Source organism: Miscanthus floridulus, chromosome 9 (assembly GCF_019320115.1).
Source record: "Miscanthus floridulus cultivar M001 chromosome 9, ASM1932011v1, whole genome shotgun sequence".
NCBI classification, from domain to species: Eukaryota; Viridiplantae; Streptophyta; class Magnoliopsida; order Poales; family Poaceae; genus Miscanthus; species Miscanthus floridulus.
In genome coordinates this window covers 53610620-53634737 of record NC_089588.1, presented here as the reverse complement: position 1 = coordinate 53634737, position 24118 = coordinate 53610620, and the positions used below count along the sequence as shown (strand labels likewise).

At 50.4% G+C, this 24118-nt stretch overlaps 1 protein-coding gene and 1 pseudogene across 1 annotated transcript; one reads left to right on the top strand and one right to left on the bottom strand.

The window, feature by feature from the left end:
• Positions 1–6483: 6483 nt before the first annotated feature.
• Positions 6484–6786, bottom strand: LOC136479914 (uncharacterized). Its single transcript, XM_066477625.1, has one exon. The coding sequence runs from the start codon at positions 6784–6786 to the stop codon at positions 6484–6486; it is 303 nt and encodes a 100-aa protein (XP_066333722.1).
• A 6550-nt stretch (positions 6787–13336) lies between these two features.
• Positions 13337–15050, top strand: LOC136481938 (cysteine-rich receptor-like protein kinase 29; annotated as a pseudogene).
• The last annotated feature ends 9068 nt before the right edge of the window (positions 15051–24118 follow it).

The following is a 24118-nucleotide window of genomic DNA, read 5'->3' as shown; positions in this document are numbered from 1 at the left end:
CCCTATTGGCGAGGGTGCGGCAAGATGAGGAGGAGTCTACCAGAGTTAGGAGGGAGGGGGATGAGCTGCTTTAGATGGACGCTAACACCCACCAATAGATCCTTGACCTTCTGGCTGAGGCTGAGAAGGAGCGGGAGCTGAAGCTAGTAGCCGAGGAGAAGCTCGCATCCTTAGAGCGGAGGGTGAGTCAGGATGCCGAGGCAGTCGCCCGGCTATGCAAGGAGCAAGACGAGCATCTCCAAACCATGGGGAGGCTCTGCTCGAAGCATGGCGCCCCCCGCAAGGAGCGCGACCAGGCCGTCTGAGAGCGCGATGAGGCGCAGTAGAGGATCAGCTCCCTCTAGGCCAAGCTTGGAACCACGACAACCCAGAGGCTGGAGGCCGAGGGTGTCTTCATTGGGCTGGCCACGGAGCTCGCCGAGGTGAGGAGGAACCTTCAAGTGGAGAGCGATGAGCTCGATGTCCTGAGCGCATCCCTTTGGAGTGGTCTGCGATGACCTAGAGGTGGTGCGGTTGGAGGGGACCAGTTTGCTTGTGGCCCGTGCCGTCGAGATCATAGTGTGGGTGCGCCAACTTGAAAGGAACACCCTTCGCACCGGGATCAACCAGGCCTTTGCAATTGCTCGCTCTCATTACGCGGATAGCATTGACTTGGAGACGATGAGCCTCGGCTTTGCACCTGGCTACGAAGCCCATGAGCTGGATGAGATAGAGACGGTGTGGCTCTTCTCTCGTGGGACCTGGCAGACAGAATTGAAGACATAGTTCTCCCCCAGAGGGGCTATTTAGTTGAATAGGTCGGATGATCATTTATTGTAATCAAAGGACAAGTGTTGACCCTTATGTATCGTAAAAACAATTTCGTCATTTCGTTTTGTTTGATTGAACTTGTTTTCCTCCCTTTTTGTATGCAAAAAAGGGGCTCTCGTATTTCGACCCTTCTATTCATTAAGATCGTAGGGCCCGAGGTGTAAGAGGGAAACTTTGATCATGCTAGTGAGCAAAGACACCATAGCCGCCGAGGCGTAGTTTTTTTGCAGTCCGACTAGGAATGCTTAGTTGTTCGTTTCCACAAACCTTGCCACTAGGCTTAACATGAGGAATAGGTCTGACACGGCGACTATTTCAAAAAAGGTGTATTTATACCTTTATTAGCCCCCGAGTGAGATCTAGCCCCTTGCTGTCGCTGGGGTCGGATGTCACTGAAGATCGAGGAGAGGATAGCGATGCTTGTAGGAGAAAGCATCTTTTGTATTCGCGCGTACCCCCTCCCTAGAATCTAAGCTATTGTTCTATGATCGGAGGGGTTGAGCTAATCGCCCCTTGCCTCAATGGCTCTAGTGACACATTCGGTGAGCTCGCTAATGGGCATGTTCAAGCAAAATCTAGTTCTGTCGTTCATGATGGGGTCGGCAAAGCCATCGTGTGGCATTCCGCTGCTCCTTAACCCACCTTCCAACAGATGCACCCTCAATGGGGATTCTATGGGCTTGGCTAGAGGCTAGGATCGAATGAGAAGATCGAGATGAGGCCGTAGGGGCTCATCTACATTCCCTCCCCTGGCTCTTGTTCGACGCGAGGCGGCCTTGAGCCCTCCTCTGCGGGCCGGCCTTTGAACCCCGGTCTCCCGATGTAAGGTCGGGCGGCTCAAGCCCCAAGCCCCATGGGGTTCGGTAGAGGTCGGCCAAGTTTCCTGCATCACCCCATCCTCGGTTTCCGCAATTGGAGGGGCTAAGCTAATGACACTTGCCTCGATGGCTCGAGTATCGCGCTCGGTGAGCTCGCTAACAGGCATATTCGAGTAGAATCTGGGTCCATCATCCGCTGACGGGGTTGGTAGAGCCCTCATGTGGCATTCCACTACTTCTTAACCCGTGTCCCGATAGATGCCCGAGCCATTCGATAGGCTCAGGTGGCCCATTGGTCTCTCCTCGATGGAGATTCTATGGGCTTGGCTCGAGGTTAGAATCGAACAAGAAAGGTCGAGATGTCCCTGTCCGCTTCTGAGTAGGGTCGGGCAAGGCCACTAGGGCTCATCTCGGTTTTTCTCCCCTGGCTCTGTTTGATGCGAAGTAGCCTCGAGCCCTTCGCGGGCCAGCGTTCAAACCTCGGTCGGTCGCCGCTCATATCGAATGAGACGACTACTGCTTCGTGACACGACACGAAGCTTTGCGATGCAACAATTGCATATGCAATGCTCGGATGTATGGGATGAATGTATGAACGTATGAATGTATGTGTGAGAATGAATGATCATGCAATGGAAAAGAAAAAGTGGGGGTTGGTAAAGTTACCTTGATGGCTCTAGAGACGGGTTTAGAGAGCTCTTATCGGATATGTCTATGTGGGGTCCGGATCCGATGTTCGTGACGGAGCCGGCGTAACCTGCATGGTGTATCCCACTACTCCCTATCTATCTCTCGGCAGTGGCCTAAGCCGTTCGATCGACTTTGGGTGACCTGATGGCCTCTCCTCGATGGAGATTCCACAGGTAGGCCCCTCCAAACCCTTCCTAGAAAGGTGGAGGCTAGAGCTTGGGGTGTGGAGACAAAGTCTCTGATCACGCTAGTGAACGAAAACACCGTAGCCACTAGCGCGTAGGGTCCTAGCGGTCCGACCAGGTTTACTCAGAGTTTGTGTTTGCACACCCTACCTCTAAATTTTAATTTAAGGAGGGGTCGGGCCTAGAGAATGTCTACCGGATAGACACTCTCGCCAGCCTTCGAGCGATATCCGACCCCTTGCCATTGCTGGGGTCGAGGGCTCAGCAGCGAAATTAATGCGTAAAGTAAAGGTGCTAGTCTCTCGATAGCGGCTTTGAGCCGTTCAATCGAGCTAGGCACCAATTTTACCTCGATGGTAAGAGTGATGGGTTCGGGAAGCCTCCACCGGATATGAGCAGGATCATATCTACTCCCTACCCATTTCTCGGCGGTGGCTAAGCCATCGAGGCAACTTGTGCTACCTGCTAAGACAAGATTTTCCTGCGAAGATAAAGGATGAGAACATCCCATGCAAGAATTTAGTTAGGCAGATAAGCTAGGCGAAGAAACTTGTAACAAATGGATAGGTTTCCAAATTTCATTATAGCAAATAGCTCGGAGTGCAGGTGAGCCAATTTGTATAAAAAAGTTAGCGCACTCCGACCCTTTGCGTCGTTAAGGTCGTAAAAGCTCGAAGTGCGGGTGAGCCAATTCTAATCACACTGGTGAGCAAAGACACCGTAGCCGCTGGGGCATATGTCTCCCATAGTCCGACCAGTTATACTCGGAGCTTATTCCCATAAACCTAGCTTTTAGATCTTAACATAAAAGGGGGGCAGGCACAGAGAATGCTTGCTTGATAAATGTGCTCATATCAGCCCTCGAGTGAGGCCTGACCCTTTACCGTTGCTGGGGTTGGATGTCCCAAAAGATTGGGGAGTTCGATAATAAAACTAATAAGAGAAAGTGTGCGTTTATTAAGGGTAAAAGCGACATAGTTGCTTGATGTTCTAGGCATTGGTGAAGACCACGCCGTCGATGGTCTTCAGCTTGTAGGCGCCTGGCCGGAGCACCTCCGTGACGACGTACGGTCCCTCCCACAGTGGGGAGAGCTTGTGATGGTCCTTGTTGCTCTGGATGAGGCAGAGAACCAGGTCTCCGATGTTGAAGGCCCGACCCCACACTCGACGACTGTGGTATCATCATAATGCCTACTGGTACTTGGCCAAGCGGAGGAGGGCAACATCGCATGCTTCGTCTAGCTGGTCCATGGCATCCTCGAGGCATGCCTCGGCTCCTTGTTCATCGTATGCCCTGACCCTTGGTGCTCTGTAGTCGTGGTCGGTTGGGAGGACAACTTTGGAACCGTAGACCATAAAGAATGGCGTGTAGCTGGTGGCTCAGCTAGGGGTTGTCCTCAGACTCCAGAGCACTGCGAGAAGCTCAGTGACCCACCTTGTGCCAAACTTGTTCAACCAGTTGAAGATCTTAGGCTTGCGGCCCTGTAGGACCATGCCGTTTGCACGTTCTACCTGTCCGTTCGTTCGAGGGTGCGCTATGGAGGCCCAGTCGACGTAGATGTGATATTCATCACAAAATCAGAGGAACTTCTTCCCAGTGAACTGCATGCCTTTGTCCATGACAATGGAGTTTGGGACTCCGAAGCAGTGGATGATGTCGAGGAAGAACAGCATTGCCTGCTTGAATTTGATCGCGGAGATCGGCCGAGCTTCTATCCACTTGGTAAACTTATCTATGGTGACAAGCAAGTGGGTGTAGCCCCCGGGCACTTTTTGAGAGGTCCAACCAGATCAAGCCCCTAGACCGTGAATGGCCAGGTGATGGAGATTGTTTAGAGCGCTTGGGCCAGTAGGTGAGTCTGCCGAGCGTAGTACTGGCACCCTTCGCAGGTGCATATGATCTACTCGGCATCGGCTACCGCGGTAGGATAGTAGAAGCCCTATCGGAACGCATTTCTGACTAGGGTTCTGGGTGTGGCATGGTGACCACAGACCCCACCGTAGATATCGCTTAGCAAACGCTTCCCCCGTTCGATAGGGATGTAGCGCTGCAAGATTCTGGTATGACTTCGTGTGTAGATTTCGCTCCCCACAAGAACAAAGGACATGGCATGACATGTGAGCCATCGAGCCTCTGTCTTGTCCATCGATAGCATATTATGGAGGAGGTAGTCAAGGTAGGGCGTCCTCCAGTCGACCAGAGGGTCAGGCTCTGTCGCTGGGACCTCTTCAAGCTCCATGACTTCGGAGCCAGATGGAGCCGACGATTGGTCTGCCCCCGAGCCTAGAACGGGTGGACCATCACCGGCTTGTTCTGACCCCTCATAGCGAACTGAGGGCTTATGTTGGTCACTGGCGAAGACACCCATTGGCACCGGCTAGGAGTCCCCCCGGACGTCGAGGCGTCGGATGCCCAACTCGATGGCAATGCGTAGGCCATTGATGAGCGCTTCATATTCGGCTACATTGCTAGAGGAGGGAAAATGGAGGCGAACCATGTACCTCATGTGTACCCCAAGGGATGACACGAAGACTAGCCCCACGATGGCGCCCTTCTTCATTAGCAATCCATCAAAGTACATCGTCCAATATTCTTAGTCGACGACCGCTGGTGGCATTTGGATCTCAGTCCACTCTGCCATGAAATCAGCCAATACCTAGGATTTGATGGCCGTCTGGGAGGTATACACAATGCCCTGACCCATCAACTTGAGTGCCCATTTCGTGATTCTTCCCGTGGCATCTTGGTTTTGGACGACCTCGCCGAGGGGGGAGGACGTCACGACTGTCACCGGATATGACTCAAAGTAGTGGCGTAGCTTCCTCTTGGTGATGAGGATGGTATACAGGAGCTTCTAGATTTAGGGATAGCGGGTCTTAGAGTCAGATAGGACCTCGCTAATGAAGTACATAGGGCGTTGTACTTTGAGGGTGTGCCCCTCTTCCTCTCGCTCCACTACTAGGGCAGCACTGACCACCTGCATGGTGGCCGTGAAGTAGAGCAGAAGGGGTTCTCCATCGATAGGAGGAACCAGGATCAGAACCTTTGTCAAAAGCTGCTTGAGCATGCTAAGTGCCTCCTAGGCCTCGGACATCCATTTGAAGTGGTTGGCCTTCTTTAGAAGTTGATAAAGGGGGAGACCTCATTCATCGAGGCACGAGATGAAGTGGCTAAGTGCGGCGAGGCACCCTATAACTCGTTGTACCCCCTTCATATTCTGAATCGGCCCATCCTTGTAATGGCTAAGATTTTCTCTAGGTTGGCTTCGATGTCACGCTTGGAGACAATGAAACCAAGCAGCATGCCCCTCGGGCCCCTGAAAACACACTTCTCGAGATTCAGTTTGATGCCATTTGCTCGGAGTTTTGCAAAGGTCTGCTCAAGATCGGCTATGAGGTGGTCAGCCCATTTGGACTTGACCACGATGTCATCAACATAGGCCTCAACGGTCCACCCGATGAGGTCCCTAAAACACTTGAGCATACAATGTTGGTATGTAGCCCTAGCGTTCTTCAGATCGAACAGCATTGTGACATAGCAGAACAATCCAAAGGGGGTGATGAAAGATGTCATGAGCTGGTCGGACTCTTTCATCGCAATTTGATGGTACCCGGAGTACGCGTCAAGGAAGCAGAGGGTTTCGCACCCTAAGGTAGAGTCGACTATTTGGTCTATGCACGGTAAAGGAAATAGATCCTTTGGGCACACCTTGTTGAGACCCGTGTAGTCAACACACATCCTCCATTTCCCACTCTTCTTTCGTACAAGAACGGGATGGGCTAACCACTCTGGGTGGTACACTTTTTTGATGAATCCGGTAGCCAAAAGCTTTGCAACGCAGGCGCTATTTCACCGGCTTGGAGCCTAGGCAGATCTTCAAGGCATGCTCAGCAACTTCCCTCGGAATGCCTGGCATGTCCGAGGGTTTCCACATAAAGATGTCTTTGTTGGCGCGGAGGAAGTCGACAAGCACGTTTTCCTATTTAGAGGAAAGTGTGGTGCCAATGCGCACCACCTTGCCCTCGGGGCTGTTGGGATCTATGAGGACCTCCTTGGAGCCTTCCGCTGGCTCAAAAGACCCGGTCAACCTCTTGGGGTCGGGTGCTTCTTCGGTGACCTCTTTCCTGATGGCCACGAGCTCTCCAGAGACGATGATTGCCACGGCGTGATCGTAGCACTTGACCTCACACTCGTAGGTGTGCTGGAAGGAGGTGCCGACGATGATTACCCTGCCGGGACTCGGCATCTTTAGCTTGAGGTATGTGTAGTTGGGAACGGCCATGAACTTCACGTAGAATGGTCATCCCAAGATGGCATGGTAAGTTCTGTGGAACCCAACCACTTCAAAGGTGAGGGTCTCCGTCCTGTAGTTGGACGGACCCCCGAAGGTGACAGGCAGATTGATCTGCCCAAGTGGCATGGCCTGCTTTCTAGGCACAATGCCATGGAAAGACGCTCTAGTTGGCCGGATGTGCGATCGGTCGATGCCCATAGCGTCGAGCGTCTCAGCGTACATGATGTTGAGGCAGCTGCCTCCATCCATCAGTACTTTGGTGAGCCGCTTCATGCCAACGATTGGGTCGACCACGAGCAGTTATCTCCCTGGCTATGAGACGCTCTCTGGGTGGTTGGTCCGATCGAAGGTTATAGCAGACTCTGACCACCGGAGGAAGGCAGGTGTGGCCGGTTCGGTCGTATAGACCTTGGAGAGCGCGACCTTCTGGTGGCGCTTGGAGTCATAGGCCACCGATCCTTCGAAGATCATGAGGCAACCATCTGGCATTGGAAACCTGCCATCCTTCCCTCGGCATAGTCCATGGTAGGGTCGGGGTCCTTCCCGTGCTCCCCTTTGTTGGAGCCTCCGAACAAGAATCGCTTCATAAGGCCATAGTCCTTGTACAGATGCTTGATGGGGAAGGCATGTTTCTGGCATGGCCCCTCGTGTAGTTTTTCGAAGTGGTTCAGAGTGCCTTCACAGGCTTCCGACCACCCCTGCGGTCAGCGGCGGCCACGAGCGAGCCCTCATGCCATTGCTTTTTCTTCTTCTTGGCGGGATGATTGGAGGCGCCTTTGCCGGTGTCCTCGTCCTGCCTCGCCTTGCCCTTGAGGCGGTCAAAGATCGCTCCGACCGCTTCTTTGCCCGAGGCATGGCTGGTGGCGATGTTGAGGAGTTCCTTGGTGGTTCGTAGGCCCTTGTGTCCCAGCTTGTGAACCAGGGACTCGCAGGTGGTCCCAGACAGGAAAGCTCCTATAACGTCGGCGTCGGCGACATTAGGTAGCTCGTTGCATTACCGAGAGAAGCACCGGATGTACCCATGGAGGGTTTCTTTGGCCTTTTGTCGGCAGTTCTTGAGGTCCCATGGGTTCCTAGGGCACTTGTATGTGCCCTAGAAGTTTCCCACGAAGATCTCCCTCAGGTCTGTCCAACTTTGGATTCTGTTGGACGGAAGGTGTTCCAACCATGTTCATGCCAAATCGACCAAGAACAATGGAAGGTTGTAGATAATGAAATCGTCATTATCCGCACCACCGGCTTGGCAGGCAAGCTGATAATCCTCGAGCCATAGTCTGGGTTTGTTTCCCCAGAGTACTTTGGGAAGTTGGTTGGTTGTCGGTACCTTGGCGGAAAGGCAGTGTTGAGGATGTGTCAGCCAAAGGCCCAAGGTCTTGGTAGGCTGGGGCTCGGGCTTCGGTCCTCATTGCTGTCATAGCGTCTGCCACGATGAGGGTGATAGACGTGGGTAGCTCCCTCTCTCGAGTCATCGTAAGTACGCCTGTGGGCATCAAGGGTGTCGCGTGCGTCATGATTGTGGCCGAGATGCTGATGTACCGGGACCGCAATGCGCTGCCTACCTCCTTGTGGCTCCTGGTGGACCAACGTGTCCCTGCCGGGGCGCTCCGAGGGCGTGCGCTGGCTGGTATCGAGCTCGCGTCGCTGAGATAATGAGCTCTTTGCCTGCTGTGCCACCGCACGCTCGAGCAGCGTGCGAATCTCATGGTGGGCCCAACGATCCTCGGGCGTTGCGGCCTCTAGAAGACCATGGAGAAAGGCCGCCATGGTGGCGATGTTCTGGCTCACTCGGGCGAAACAAGGGAGGGCTTCTTCGTCGGCGTGGCGCTCGATCTCCGTTGCGCTCCCACCGTCTCCGTGGTGCGCCCACCGTCTCCGTGGCGCTCGATCTTTCGATCGAGCTCCACGCATTCCTGCTTGAGCTAGAGTCACACTTCCTCGATCTCTCGGTGTCGAGCTTTCAGCTACTCCACCCATATGCGAGGTGGGGCCGTTGTCTCCCCCTCGGCCTCGCCGTCGAGGTCATTCACTGGGGTATCCTCTTCCTCATGGATGCTTTCAATGTGTCCCTCAGGTGTATCTATCATGAAGTATTCACAAGAGGGGTGATGGCTCCCCCTGCTGGAGTCAAAGCCAGAGGGTGACTCTGGCTCCTCTACGAGGAGGTCGTGGAAAGATTCCACGACGTCTTCGATCATCCCCATGAATTCATCGTTCACGGGGGACGGGATCATGTGCTGTGCCATAAGGTGGCCAACGGTCTCTGCGATGCTACAGAGACTGAATGGGAGGACTATAGGGGCGCTCCAGATGAGGTATTTTGAGGAGAACAGCTCTCCCCCAGCAAGCTGTGCCATGACCTTGGTGAATAAGGAGGTGAGGTGGCGCAGGTCCTCCCGGGACGGTTGGGGTCCCAGGAAGATGTCGAGCTGACGCTCCAAACTCTTATAGTCGAAGTCGAGGATCTGGCCGCTTCCGGGGGCGTGGGCCTCCGGCGTATGCAGCCACAGCTCCTCGAGCATCTCGGTGATCGCGTCAAGGCCGGTGGAGTGGAAAGGTTGAACAACAACGGGCACCCGCCCCAGCTCTCCCTCCGCCATGATGATGAAGTCCATGTCCCCGAAGGCACGTGTGCTCCCGGGACCCAGCTAATGCCGTGACTAGCCATCTGTGGCCTAATGTTAATGTCAGGACGCGTAAAGGCCCCTACCTGGCGCGCCAACTGTCGGTGTTTCGAGTAAACACCAACGAGTAAATTTGTGTTATTGCGTGTCTGGCCCGGATGGTATGCTCAAAAGACACAAGGTTTATACTGGTTCGGGCAGAATGTCCCTACGTCCAGTTCGTGGCTGCTGCTCATGTTATTAGCACTGAAAAGTTCATAGTAGGGGTTACAAACGGGCAAGAGAGGGATAGGTCCCAAGTCTCTGATGGAAAGATCGAATGGATGCCGAGAGCTAAGTCACTGCTCAGCAATGTGTTTGAGGTTTGATGCTAGTGGTTCTGCTGTGATGCGATCAATCGATCCCCTTAGTGGGGCGCCCTGCTTTCCCTTTTATAGGCCAAGAGAGAGCAGGAATTACAGATAGGAGAAAAGAGAAAAACGAGAGGCAAAGGAAGTCTTTCAAGGACGTCGGGTCTTCCTTTTCCTCTATGTGGGCCCCGCTGACATGGCAGGCGGTGACAGGGATAGCCCCACGCCGAGCGTATGTCCGCTGACCCTGATAGGGCCGTGCTGGGCATCTGTCCGCTGACGATGCCATGTCCTGGCATTGTCAGCGGGTTGTCACGTCCCATCCCGTCCCGGCAGGCGACGTAGCGGACCAGGATGCTGATCAGCGGCCATACAGGGAGCAGGGAGCACAGTGACCGCACGTCCGTTACTGTGGGGGATGCGAGTTTCCTTCTAGACCGTAGTGGTTGTCGTGAGCTTCCGTAAGGATCCGTGCCCGAGGGCAAATGACGGCGCCCACAATACTGTGAGGCAAATGACGGCGCCCACAATATTGTGAGGCAAATGTCGGTGCCTACAATACTATTTGGGCTCTGACATGTCTGGAAGGTCGCAAAGCACCCTTCTGGAAAGGCCTGATGGTACTGTCCTGCAGGTGTGTAGGGTACGGTCCTCGGTATTGCGGTTCACTTTGAGCGCCTTGCCTTATCTGCTGCGCACGTTGTTGTCAAGGAGTCACGCGCAAATGTCGGGCAAGGCGGAGCTAGCCCTCAGACGTTGGGTGAGGTGGAGCCAGCCCTCAGACGTCGGGCGAGGGCTTCAGATGTCGGGCGAGGCGGAGCCAACGCTCAGACGTCGGGCGAGGCGGAGCCAGCCCTCAAGACGTCGGGCGAGGCGGAGCCAGTCCTCGGGAGTCAGCCGAGGCAGAGCCAACCCTCAGGGATCAGATGAGGCAGGGCCCATGGCCTTGGTGGCCGGACGAGGTGGAGGCCGGTAAACGGCGTAGTCGCGCTCTTGATCGCGCGGACGAATCAATTTTGATAGTCATTAGCTCCTTCTCTTCGGGTACCCTAGTATTGGTTCCTGACACTGTGTGCTTCAGATTCATAACGGTGATTCTAGCATCTGGTCCTCACCTTGGTGTGCTATCTGGGAATCAATTCATTATCATATCAGGCTGCCCATCATGGTTGACCACTTACCTAACAAAATTTCTGAGCTTTGGGTGCCTCAGACCCAAAGCTGGGACAAAAATCTCATTTCCAGGATCTTTTATGAGCAAGCTGCGGATTGCATTTCTGCTACCCAGGTAGTCCCATCGGATGCTTCAGACAAATTAAGATGGGTGACGGCAAAAAAAAGGCATGTGCACTTCCAAGGAAGCTTTTTCTCTTCTTGATAGCAGCAGACATGAACAAGTGCCTCAGCATGGTTCTAGAGGCATTTCCACTCAAGCACTAGACATCTTAAGAAAAACATGGAGACACAAAACCCTGCCCCCCTGCATCAAGGCTTTTGTTTGGAGACTAATCAGGAGAGCTCTAGCAACTGGGGAGCGTGCTGGATATCGCTCAACTAAAATTGATAAGCATTGCTCAGTCTGCAGCATTATGGAGAATGACTCCCATCTATTTTTTCATTGTAGCTTTGCTAGAGCAGTCTGGTTCACAGGCTCACCATCTTTGCTTACTTCATCTCTTCCTCAAGAACAGGATGGAGTCCAGGAAGCTCTTTCAAGAATAATTGACAATAACACCACTGAAAATGAATTTCATAAAATTATGACAACTCTCTGGTACATTTGGAAGGCGAGAAACGATGCTCACTTCAAAAATGCAAAGTGGTCTGTTTTGCAGGTACATGATGCTGTGGCAGCGGATATGAAAATAACAGCAATGGATGAGATGTCTGAAGAAAATCAGCAACAACATCTGACGAGTGAAAGCCAAACACCTTACTCTATTTCTGCAGGGACACTCAGAATACATGGAGAACCAACAAATAGCACTTGCTCCACTCAAGGACAAGTGCCATTGACAGCAACACATCAGCATTGTAACACGCATCAACATGATGCACGCACAAACAATGGGCGTTGTAACACGCACAAACATGATGCCATTGACAGCAACATGATGCCTCCACACAACAATATACAAATCTTCATTTTGCAGGTGAAGCTGAAGCAAGGACAAACCATCCCGGAGATGAGCATTGCTCTAATGCAGCGCTCAATCTTCCAGGACCTCCCCATTACAAAGTTTTGATGCCGGCAATCCTGCCTGGCACTAGATGCTATGCGGATGCCGCTATCGCTCCAGACACTTCTCTGCAGGTTTCAAGAACAGCAGGACTGGGAGTTTTCATTGTCAACAATCACCCTGAGTCGGCCTCAACTATCTACATCAAGGTGGCCCTGTTCGGCAGGACTTATTGCTGTTGCGGCTGATTTGTAGGGTTGATTTGTTATGAGAGAAAAACATTGTTCCATAGCTGAAAAAATAGGGCTAATTCTGGCTGATAAGCTCAAGCGAACAGGGAAGACTGCAACTCGGTGATCATGGCTGAGGCAGCGGCCTTGGCACTTGGTGCCCAAATCCTCAGGGAATTAAGGGTGCATCAACCCTTCTTCCTATTGGACAACCAGCAACTTGTCAGCTTCTTCAACGGCACGGATCATGCAAATCCTCCTCATTGGGACATTAAGCCTCTCACCCAGACATCCATCAACATTACATCAGCAATAGGAGGAAAAATCTTCAAAATAGATAGAAAACTCAACTTAACAACTCATGTTCTAGGTCAACAGGCCTATCATTCTGCAGGCAGAACTTTTGATGGCGTTCAAGCTACTAGTACCAAATTCTCATCATGTAAACAGCTGTCCATTGCTGATGGCTTTAAACTTTGTACTGGGTGATTCTTTCACCCTAATAGCAGCATCCTGCTGCTAATCAATAAATCTGCCCTTTATTAAAAAAAAACTATGGCAGAGGCGAGGCAACTAGATTTAGCAGTGCAGCCTGCAAACATTATTTTCTGCTCTGTGGTATTACCAGTAGTAGCTAGTTATGGTTGTGTATAAATTCTCTAGTATTGTATTTGTGATGTACCAGCAATTGATCGGAGGCAAATTTGGATCGGAAGGTTGAGAAATGAGAAGAAATGCGACATGCCAATTGCCAATGCACGTCGCTGATACTGAAACAAAGGTAATGAGTTCACATCAGTTCAGAAAATGAAAAAGGCGCAAATTACCCTATACTGTAGTTACCGAAAAGGATGATACAGTATTCAAGTGAAATAACCAAAGCAATCTCCCTTTCTGAACTCGGCGCAGACACGGTGACACAGTGACACAAGGCGAACGTTGACTGACTTTGGTCGTCCTGAAAATTCCTACAGTGACAGCTTCGTAGCAGCACCGTGCTCACCTGCGCTGAACAAGCACCCAGCTTTCTATTCCGAGTCCTCGTCTAGAGTCAAATCAACTCATTTTCCTCGTGTCGTTGTCGATCCAGATCCCATCCTGTTGAGTATATAATCTAATCTTCAAACCCCAGCAGCTCAAGCTTCATTCCGCGTCCCGCCAGCAGTCTCATATTCTCAGCTCCTGTGCTTATTCATTTCTTCAGTCTCTCTCCTGCTTGGACCCCTCAGGTGTTCTCCAGGTCAGTGCTTCCAACAAGCTGCTTCTGTAATGTTCGATTGATTTCAGAACTTTCAAGTTCGTGCAAATTCTGTCTTGCATTGTTGCATTGCAATTATTTGTTGAATAACTTCCTCATTTTGTAGTTGTAATAATTCCTGAAGAGTTACTATAAAAAATAATTCTCGTGTACAGTACAGGTACAGGTACAGGTACAGCTACTTGAGAATTGTCAGAAATGGCCACTGACGCCAGCGGAGGTGGTAAGCCCAGTCTTCTGAGTATTTTACCGGAGGATCTAACAGCGGGGATGGGTTCTCCGCTGAGCGAAAGCTGGGTGAAGGCGCATTTGGAACTGTTTACAAGGTATGGAAGTTCCTGAGAAGTCAAAATTGACACGGGTTTCTGCAAGATGGGCAAGCCATCGCTGTGAAGAAGCTCTCAGATAATTCCACAGTGACACCTAACAAACAGTTTCGGAATGAGGTTGGGAATCTTAGGGGCATCCAGCATGAGAATATAGTGAGGTTATATGGCTGCTGCTATGAAGTGCAGAGGAAAGTGATTGAGCAAAATGGAACACACATTCGTATGGAGGTGTCTGAGAGCTTCCTCTGCTACGAATATGCCGCGAACGGAAACCTTGACAAGTGCATTTTTGGTATGGGAATGAAGCATTCAACACAATTGTTCTGTCATCAGTTATGAAGAAATGCATTCTTTTGGATATTACATGACCCATGCTTTCATGTTTAATGCTTCAGATGAATCTTCTAGGCCTAATTGGGCGACATGCTTCAAGATAATTAAGGGCATCTGTCAGGGTTTATTATACCTACACAAGGGAAGCGATAGGCCTATTGTTCATCTGAACCTTCAGCCTGCCAACATATTATTGGGTGATAACATGGTGCCAAAACTTGCAGATTTTGGCCTCTCAAGAATCATTGATGAAGAACAAGCCCGAATAAACACAATAAATGTTGTGGGAACAAAGTAAGTCCAGTAACAATTCCGGCATACCATTGTGTCGTTTCCTTATTGCAAATTAAATTGCGTTCGTGTCTCCCATGATCTTTGTAACAACATTGATGTTCATGTTGTCCAGAGGGTATATGGCTCCAGAATATCTTTACAGAGGAGAAATCTCAACCCGGTCTGACATATACAGCTTAGGCGTACTAATCATTGAGATCACAACTGGACAGAAGAACTCTTTGGATGACAAAGACATGTGTGCAAGGAGCTTTGTAGATCAGGCAAGGCTACATATATTACAAGTGCATTTGAAGACTTAAATATATATCTTGATGCTTATTTTAATTTAGTTTGTGTACTATGGCTCATCCTCACAATTTTAATCCTGTAGGTTCGTCAAGCATGGACAGATGAGCACATAGCATCCAACTACTCATCACTAGATGCAGATAGCCTCCAGCAAGTAAAAACATGCATTGAAACTGGGCTAAAATGTGTGGATATCGATCAGAAGAAGAGACCTACTATAGTCGAAATTGTTGACAAGCTCAATAGATGGCATGCTCACTGAATGGTAAACTAATGCATGCTGTGCAAGGGAAAACTGTGGTGTACAGAGCTAATTCACCCATGGTGATATGGTCTAGATGCAATCATGGACACAACCACACTGTATCACTTTCATTTATGCACTTATGAAGAATTTGTTACTTGATTTTTGTTTTTTTTTGTTTTTGGTTGGGAACTGGTACTCCCTCCCGTCAGTTTTATGTGTCGCTTTAGCTGTGAATGATAAAGCCATTATAATGTGACTTACCCGTGATGCTCAATGCATGTGCTATGACTTTACTCTAAATTATGAATTATATGTTGCATCATTTTGTAGGACCATATATGGATAAGATAATTATTGATTGATGATCCCATTCAAATATTATATAAACAAACATATCAAATGAACAATATGGAGTTATCTTAATGAACATGTCTGATTGACCATGCTTGACAAGTTACCGTATATATGTATCAAAAGTCAAAAGTGGAAGACCCGAGCAATCCGGGTGGTCTGGAATGGGTAGTCTAATTTTGGCAAATTTGAGGAGTTTTTTATTACATGATTTTGACTTCTACTCGAGACAAGACCACCCCACCCTATAAATATATAGCCTGTTTGATTTCCTGGCTATCCTTGCCTGCAGACTCCATTTAGCCAGCTCGAGGCCTATTTGGTTAGGTGAACGGGCCTCTTAGCCAGGCCCAGCAGGCCACCGACAGGCCTTTAGCCTGGCCATAGGGAAATGAAGGGGCCGAATGTTTCCCCTAAGCCAGGCCCGTCTAGCATTTGGACCCACTTCTCTCACCTCTAGATCCACCGTAGATGGAGGACATCCCAATCCATTAAAAGCATAAAAAGTACTACTTTAAACTTTTTCAAACCTAGCTCTTTTCTAACCGTAATTTCCATTCTCTTTTTTTTCACAAACACTTCCGTGTATTTGAAGAGGGTGGTACGGAGACTAGTACAACGAGCACTCACCACAGATCATGGCCGGCGGATTAGAGTGCTAGACGCCCACGCCTTGCCACTAGCCTGATTGGGCAAAGTACAGAGACCAAAAAAACACGGCCAAAGGCTAGACGCCTCAGATTACATGGTGACAAATTGTGCGACAACATCAGCAGCTCGGTCTCCGCTAGACAGCCAGCAAGCTAAGTAACATGGCTAGAATAGAATTTCCGGCCGCGATCCAGTTGTTCCCTTCTTCCACCGGTGCAGCTAGGAGGGCATTCGGTAGGTAGCCTGGAGATAGCATCGAAAACATGACGGTTGTGTTCCTTCTAGAGAAACCAGCAAACTAGAAGCACCAAGCAATCCATGCCTCTGCACACATCTGCGGGGGGGCCATGGAGCCACCAATCAGCCAAGGATGCATCAGGCAAGGGCGCCAGAGCCTGAAGGCCGAGGGGGAGAGTGTGGCAGAACCGCCTAATCTAATGCCTCACAGGAGTGCTCGTCTTCCCTTAGACACTAAGCACTCGAGGGAGAACACTAAATTACTCGGTTCTGTCGGACACACCCCAGGGGAGAACCCGAAAATCCACATTTTTGCCACCAGAATCACAAATGAGAGAATAAAGCTTACATCATTCGTAACCATTTCTTACATCACTTTTAATACAACATCAGAGTATAATATTTATTAATATAATAGCGGAATGAAATCATGTTATCAGAGTTATAAATAATTTAATTGAACAGCGGAATAGAAACATGTGAACAGAGTTACAGCGGAACTAAACATCTATTAATGACGTGGTGAAGTATTGATATATATAGACTACGGCAACAGATTATGAAACTTTCATTTATAAAAGTATTTGGTGAGAGTTATAAATAACAACTACGATCGCAGCGTAAAGGAAATCCTCTCTGAGCCCACCAGGAGGAATCCACACACAAAGGTCAGCTCAAGTGTCCACCTGTTACCTGCAACAGGGGGAATAAAACCCTGAGTACTCAATTGTACTCAGCAAGACTAACCCGATAGGAGAAAAGAAAAGACTCCAAGGATATGCAAGGCTATCTGGTTTGTGGGTTGCATTTGCAGAAGCATTACTAAGTGTGCGTCCTTATATTTGATTTTTATTAATAGCCGCATTGGTTCGTTAACTAACCATTCTATGTAAGCACCTGTGCTACTTTCAAGCAAGTGGTAAGCAATCAGATTTCCTTTGTCCATCTTCCATCTTTCATCTTTCAGTTCTTACTACGATGCTAAACCGTAGACAAGCCGTACCGGATAGCCCGGCGATTCGCGAATCAATGCCCCAGCTGGGTACCCCGAAAACACACGCCCCGCTTGTACCCCAGGCACCAGCAGGACCAACCCATCACTCTCCTGTCCCGGGTGTCCAGGTCCCCGTCCAAACTGGGACTCCAAGCCCCCGCCCCTGAGTCCCGGACTCAGCGCGGTGCAAGGACCTCCTCCACCAAAAACAAACCCTGACAGTCGGTCCGGAAAGAGCCGGATCCGCGACAAGAGAGCAACAAGTCTTCCAAGCGCCCATACACAAGTATGTGCTCGAGATAATAAGTCTGTGACCTGCCGAGAGTCATATGCAACGATCGGTCCTTAACCGACCAGACAGGGAAACACGGTGTAACCAAGCTATGACCCGCCTCCGCGGCGACACAACTTCTTACACCCACCACTACTCAAACCACATCCCTGCCCGGTCACCATTTTCCTTTCCACCAATTTATATATTGCAAGTGATAATCATATAGTAACATATTTCCTATATCTCGCGAGTGACAGGCAATCACTCGACTTCTACCGGAGTCCTGTAGCATAGCAATCTACACGATCCTGTCGTACTAGTAAGACTCATAGGATAAAGATATATATGCAAGTGGGTTTCATTCAACTCCTTAAACTTAATGCACAAATATAATTTAAACTGCAGAAAGTAGGGGTTATGCACCGGGGCTTGCCTGGGTAAAATATAATTAGAAGTTAGCTTTCCATCATGGCGACATGATCTCCAAAAGCACCATTTCTTCAGCAATTCCCGATGACTCCGTGATCCATCGACGTCCCTATCATGATATGCAATGTAATGAATTGCAAGGGTATGATCAACTGACTGCAATCGTGACTCGTATAACTACGCTCTACGTCTTTCAAGTGAACGAGCTAGTCCTAATGACGACCGTACTTAGGCTACATCCATGTTGTCGCATAAGACGATATTTCTCAACAATTCTTTTAGTTATATAAACCAACGGTGTTTCTTTATTTTATTCTATCGATTTAATCAGTATTCAAAATAAGACATCATTATCTATTTAGCAACTGATTATTCTGGAGCTACAAAAATTACGGTGAGTAACTACTACTGCTAGGAGTCTACTATACAAATTTCAGATTCAACAATATTACCAGTTTACCATACCAATTCCTACAGGTTTACCTTTCCGTAATATTAATTATCTCTAATTAATTATATAGCTTCCTAAGAATATTATCCACTATGTGAACAAATCATACTAGTAGGTAGATCATGATTTTAGGAGACTAACAAAACTGGTCTGACATTTTAATGATTTTCTTCTTATTTATTTTCAATTTTTGGAAGAGCATTGACTGAACAAAAACTAACACAAAAAGAGTAAGGGCCCGAGCGGCTGGCTCGGCCCGTAGACAATCACGCGGCCTACTGGCCGGACACAGCCCAGCGGCGCAGCCAGGCCAGCAGTGCGGCAGCAGACCGGCCAAGTGGCCCACGGCGCGGCGGCAGGCCGGCCAAACGCCCGCAGCGGCCCAGCCAGGCTGCAAGGGGTCGGCCCAGGCGGCAGGCCAACGGGCCAGGCGCGGTCGGTGGCCACTGACCGGCCCAGGTGGACTGATGGCGCGGCAATTAGCGAAATGACCCCTACGCTTCTCCCTATTCAGTCCTAGGTCCACAGTACTGTTTAAATGAGTCACGTATTTAGCAAAAAGGACCCCGTATAATTCTTTTGCTTGGATATATACCCTCCTCACCTTGCTTCTTCAATCTCAGAACAGAGCATCGATAGGGGAGGAGCTCCGGCCGGCCACGGCGTGCTCGCACACAGGCTGAGGGGCACGCGCACGGGGAAGGCGGTGGCGCTGCGGTGCTGGCAGGGTGCCTCCGTGCGCTAGGCGGCCGGTTGGATCGGCTGGCGGTCCAGCGTGGACCGGGGGAACTCCGGCATGGGCGGCTGCGGGCGCGCAGGGCGCCGAGCGGAGGGACGGCCGTTGCGGCGCTGCTCGGCCACGACGGGCGTGGGCGGCAGCAGCAGGTCACGGGGAGGGGCATGGAACGTCGAAGCTCCGGGCATGGCGACTGCAGGCGCGGTGGCACCGCTGAGCTGCGACGGCGGGGCAGCACAGCGGGGAGGCCGGCTCAGCGCGGCATAGCGCGCACGCGCGCGCGGGGAAGAAGAAACGGCGGGCGCCGGTGCGGGACGCACGGTGTGCTGCGGAGCTCGTGGGCACACGGACGGGGGCGCGGCACGTCAGCTCGACGGTGGCGCGGACACCGGGGCAGAGCGCCAGCACGGCCGCGGGAAACGTGGCAACGGCATTGGCCGGGCGGGTGCGCAGCGCGGGGAGGAAGAGGAAGAGCTAGGATTGCGACTCCCGCACGGAACCAGGAGCTTCACGCGTGCTCAGAAAGATAAAGAGGAGGGCAGTGCTACAGAACTGCAGGGTGCTCAAGCGGCCGGTCGGTGGAGAAAAAGGAGCGGCAGGCAGCAGCGCGGGGCCAGGCGCAGCGAACGGATGGCGCGACGCCGCAGTCGACCTTGATAGCGGGTCAGCCGGCCATATCTGAAGGACGAGAGCGGTGTCCGGTTGTGGCTTGGATTTCTCAAAAAGCCGGGTAGGAGACAGCAGCAGCAGCAGAGACATCGGACGCAGCAAAAAAAAAACGAAGCCGGCGATGTAGGCTCGGGAGGATGGCCCTGGCAGTGCGGCCAGCAACGCGAAAGATAAAGGCGAGACCTGAGCGGGTGCAGACGAACACGCTGTCCGGTCGGCGTGGAAAACAATCGAAGACAGACAAGACAAGTGAATCAGAGAGTGAGAGCAGCAGCTTTGATTGCTCGATGCCAGGCAGCAGCTAGTCGTGGCTAAGCCCCCTCCGCAAGCAGCACGTCACGGTGCTTTTCATTAAAAATGTTTGAACAAGACCAGTACAAACAGCAGCGGTCCTTAGTGTTGCATCGCACAGGAAAATTAGTACATGGCAACAGCACGGACACGCAACGGAGACCAGAAAAAGGCAGACATAGATATTCATGACGTTGACATCGCTTGGCATGTACGTCCGTGTGTGTATATATATATATATATATATATAACAGTTGCGCTATATATATAAGTATATAGTTCTATTTATTAATGGATTATATTTTTATTTATAAAAGTTGCTTTTCCCTGCTTAATCTACGAGAACACACCGTTCGCTATTTAATTACTTTGTTCACTATCGTTTGCTAAAAATGGCATTTTAAACATGAGCGTAATATTTATTTTTTTTTTTTTTTTTTTTTTTTAAATCCGAGACTTATTTAGGAAATTTTTCTTAGGCCTAACTCGCAGTGCTAAACGAGATCGTAACACCGGGTGTTACAACCAACCCCCCTTAAAAAGAATCTCGTCCCGAGATTCAAAGCAAGAACCAGAAGGGAAAAACGCGATTACATTCCGTAGATCAGGGATTACATGAAAGATTACACGACTTCGAATACTAAACCACACGGGGATCTAGGGATACATGGTTAAGAGCAACTTGGTACAATCGAGTCCTACTCCAGAAGTCGAGATAGACGAGGACAATGGAGAAACAACAAGATAATGATTATCCAAAACATGGCGTAGCACCAACAAATCCAGAAACAGTCGACTGAGAAGTAAAACATCGTGAACCCTAAGATTGACTACCCAAAAGGGAACTTGAACTTCTTCGACGAACCGAATCCTTTCTTCTACTCAGATCACACTATCACCTCAGACATGCGAGAGGAATGGGGATGAAGAAGAAGAGCAAGGACCAAGGGTATCTTATATAGGCGGATGGAGAGGGGAAAGCAACACACCGGAGGCGGATGCGGCGGGGATGGGATACACAGACGGTGCATGCTGTGGAGATAAGGTCGGAAACATGGCGTGCTTCCTGCGCGAGCGGCGAAGGGGAAATAAAGGAGAAGAGAGGGGGTCCGCTCGATGAGGCAGGCGTGCGGGCGGTCGTGTCACCAAAAGAAGAAGGAAAAAGAGAGGGAAGGGAAAATGGGGGGGGGGTCCGGTACGGGGAACAACGGTGCGGGGTAGAGAGCCGACCGGACGCCAGGAAAAGGAAAAGCGCACAGTGCACAAGGACACCGAGTGCGGCACAATGCTGCGGCCACGCGAAAACGGAGAGCTAAGGACCTGATGCCGACAGCGTTCGTAGGGCACGTAGCGAAATGACCCAGCATGCATAGTGTAGTCAACTAAACACAAGGCTCGGTACATGACATCCACTCAGACTTTCCTTACTACTCTTCTTTTCTTTCCTTCCCTGACCACATCCGTCTTTTCTGTAAACCCAGATCATGTCATTCTTTCTTTCTCCAAACCATCTCTTGTTTACCTTGAGAGAACACTTCTGTATACCCATTATGGATTTCCCGTTTGAACACCTGAACATTTTTAAGGAGAAAACTTTAAAACAAAAGAGTACGGCGGTGTAACTTGGTAAATGTACTTGGTTAACAACCTCGATACCAGCGCGTGCCGAGCAGCGCCACCTGTGGCAGCTGTTCCACATGGAGCCCTCGGTTTCGTCACGGCACCATAAGCTATTAACCAGGCAACTATCACCAACTTACACGCCATGAAGGCAGTGGGGTCATAGACCACAGAGTAAGGAGGTATCGCCAGGGAAAAATTCAACAACAAAAGTTTCCCTCCACAACAAGGGACAAGGAATTCAAATCCAACGACGGATTTGTTTTAAAAAGATTCAAGTGTTCTGCTGGGACACCCACAATTAGCCGATACAGTGTCCTATAACATCCAATCACGACTGATCTGCTGGCGTCGGAATGGCAACTTTTCTTGCAACCCGCTTAATATCGCCCTTGAAAACTTTAAGCACATCTAACGAACTTAAGGTAGATGAACGCAATAAACACAACGAAAAAAATAAAATTCATGTTCCAACGGTCTTATACGGGTACAACGTACAGGCATTCAGGCTCACATTCACGACATAGCATTCACCTACAGTCGGACGATCTCAACAACTACGGATGACAACAACGGCAAGAGTAAAATACAGGGGGACAGCAACGAAAAACACTACTACTACGGGCACAACGTCCCAAGGCAACTAGTCTACATCCTCGCGGGACAACGGCTGAGTGAGAGGAACCAAGGGCTCTTCATCTGACACTTCCGAGGGTGGAGGTGCGGGCGGTGCTGCAACACCGGTTCTTCTTTCTGGCGGGTGGATAGGGATCCCTTCCAAGATCGGGGCATCCTGCCTTCCATCAACCAGCGATCTCCGCCTGGCCCTAGTGAACAGATAGGCCTCACCCAGCTGATGGACATGCCGATCTTCAGCCTCCTTCAGAGATTCCTCCATGGTGGCCTCTCGGCTCTCAGCAGCTGCAGCGCTGGCATGCGCTTCGGCGAGCTGCACCTGGAGCATCCGGTTGAAGACCTCGGCTTCCTCGGCGCGCCGAAGGCACGCCCTCAGCTCCAAGGCTTGCCGGTCATACTGCTCATCCAAAGCAAGCAGGTACGTGGTCAAGGACACCACGGTTGGACTGTCCTCTTGCGCATCCCGCCCTTGCAAAGCCTCCATGCGAGCCCTCCATGCCCGCCGGTTCCTATCCAAAGGTGGAAAGAACCGCATGGGGGTACGGGCAATGGGCTCCTCATAGATCTGGCAGAGGTACCGTAAGGCTTTGCGGGCCACAACCTGGTAGGTGTCGATGAAGCGAAACCCGGTTGCGGTCACACTCCAGGCTTTAGTGATGTCGGGAAACTCCTCACTCTTCCCGATGTAGACGGTAACCTCACACCGCTCAGTGCCATGCTCCTCATACTCACGGCCCTCATACTCGGGGCGATCATTAACTCCGAGCTTTTGCAGGGTGGCATGCAGGATTTTGGGAAACCCCTCAACATTCAGGCAGTAGGTGCTAACCCAGGCTCCTGCCATCTCTAGCGGTGGTTGCAAGGAAGGCTGAGTGAAAAGCTGGCTCAAAGGAGAAGCTAAGCGAGCTAAAGTACGCTGAGTGGTGGTACCAATGGCTAAGCCAGGCTCTACTTATAAAGGCAGAGCGTTCAGTGGTCCTGGCGCAGTTCACCAGGGTTCCCACGCGATATCACTACGGCGGATCGACCAAATTCCACGAGTTCGAGGCGAGCGACGTGTGATGTCATTACTGACTAGTACGGCTGTAGGGTAAGGGTCCGACAAGAGCGCAGAAAGGGGTATGGGGAGACGTGGGTCACGACCGGCGTGAACCACGGGCGAACGTGAAACACGAAGCCACAGTTTAGACCTAACTCTAGAATTGGACAAGACAGTCGTGCACAATACGACACGCATGACACCTAGGGATGGCGTATCTGCAAGTAATACAAGTACTACAATGCACAGGCAGGATATGCATGAATGCACGTCCTATACGTCCTTCCACTGTTGCCAACATATAGGGCAACCGTTCTTAGAGTTTTGGCACATCGTTCTCTCCCTGTAACTAGTCGATACTATCGAACTATGCTCGAGTCAGTGTACCTGCAGAAAACTTGATCAAGCCTATCTGAGTCAGCAGAGTGCCATCTATCCTGGATACATAACCATAGTAATAGGGCTACTTATATAACTTCGCATGCAAACGTCCTAACTTTTTGCAACAATAGGTTGTCAAATTTTAGTTTAGAAAAGGTTTTCGAAGCTTTATTTCCTCATTTATGCTCTGATACCACCTGTGGCAGAACCGCCTAATCTAATGCCTCACAGGAGTGCTCGTCTTCCCTTAGACACTAAGCACTCGAGGGAGAACACTAAATTACTCGGTTCTGTCGGACACACCCCAGGGGAGAACCCGAAAATCCACATTTTTGCCACCAGAATCACAAATGAGAGAATAAAGCTTACATCATTCGTAACCATTTCTTACATCACTTTTAATACAACATCAGAGTATAATATTTATT

Bases quoted from the DNA above. Each gene is read 5' to 3' on its own strand.
- LOC136479914 (XM_066477625.1), bottom strand. From the start codon at position 6,786: ATGGCCGTTCCCAACTACACATACCTCAAGCTAAAGATGCCGAGTCCC.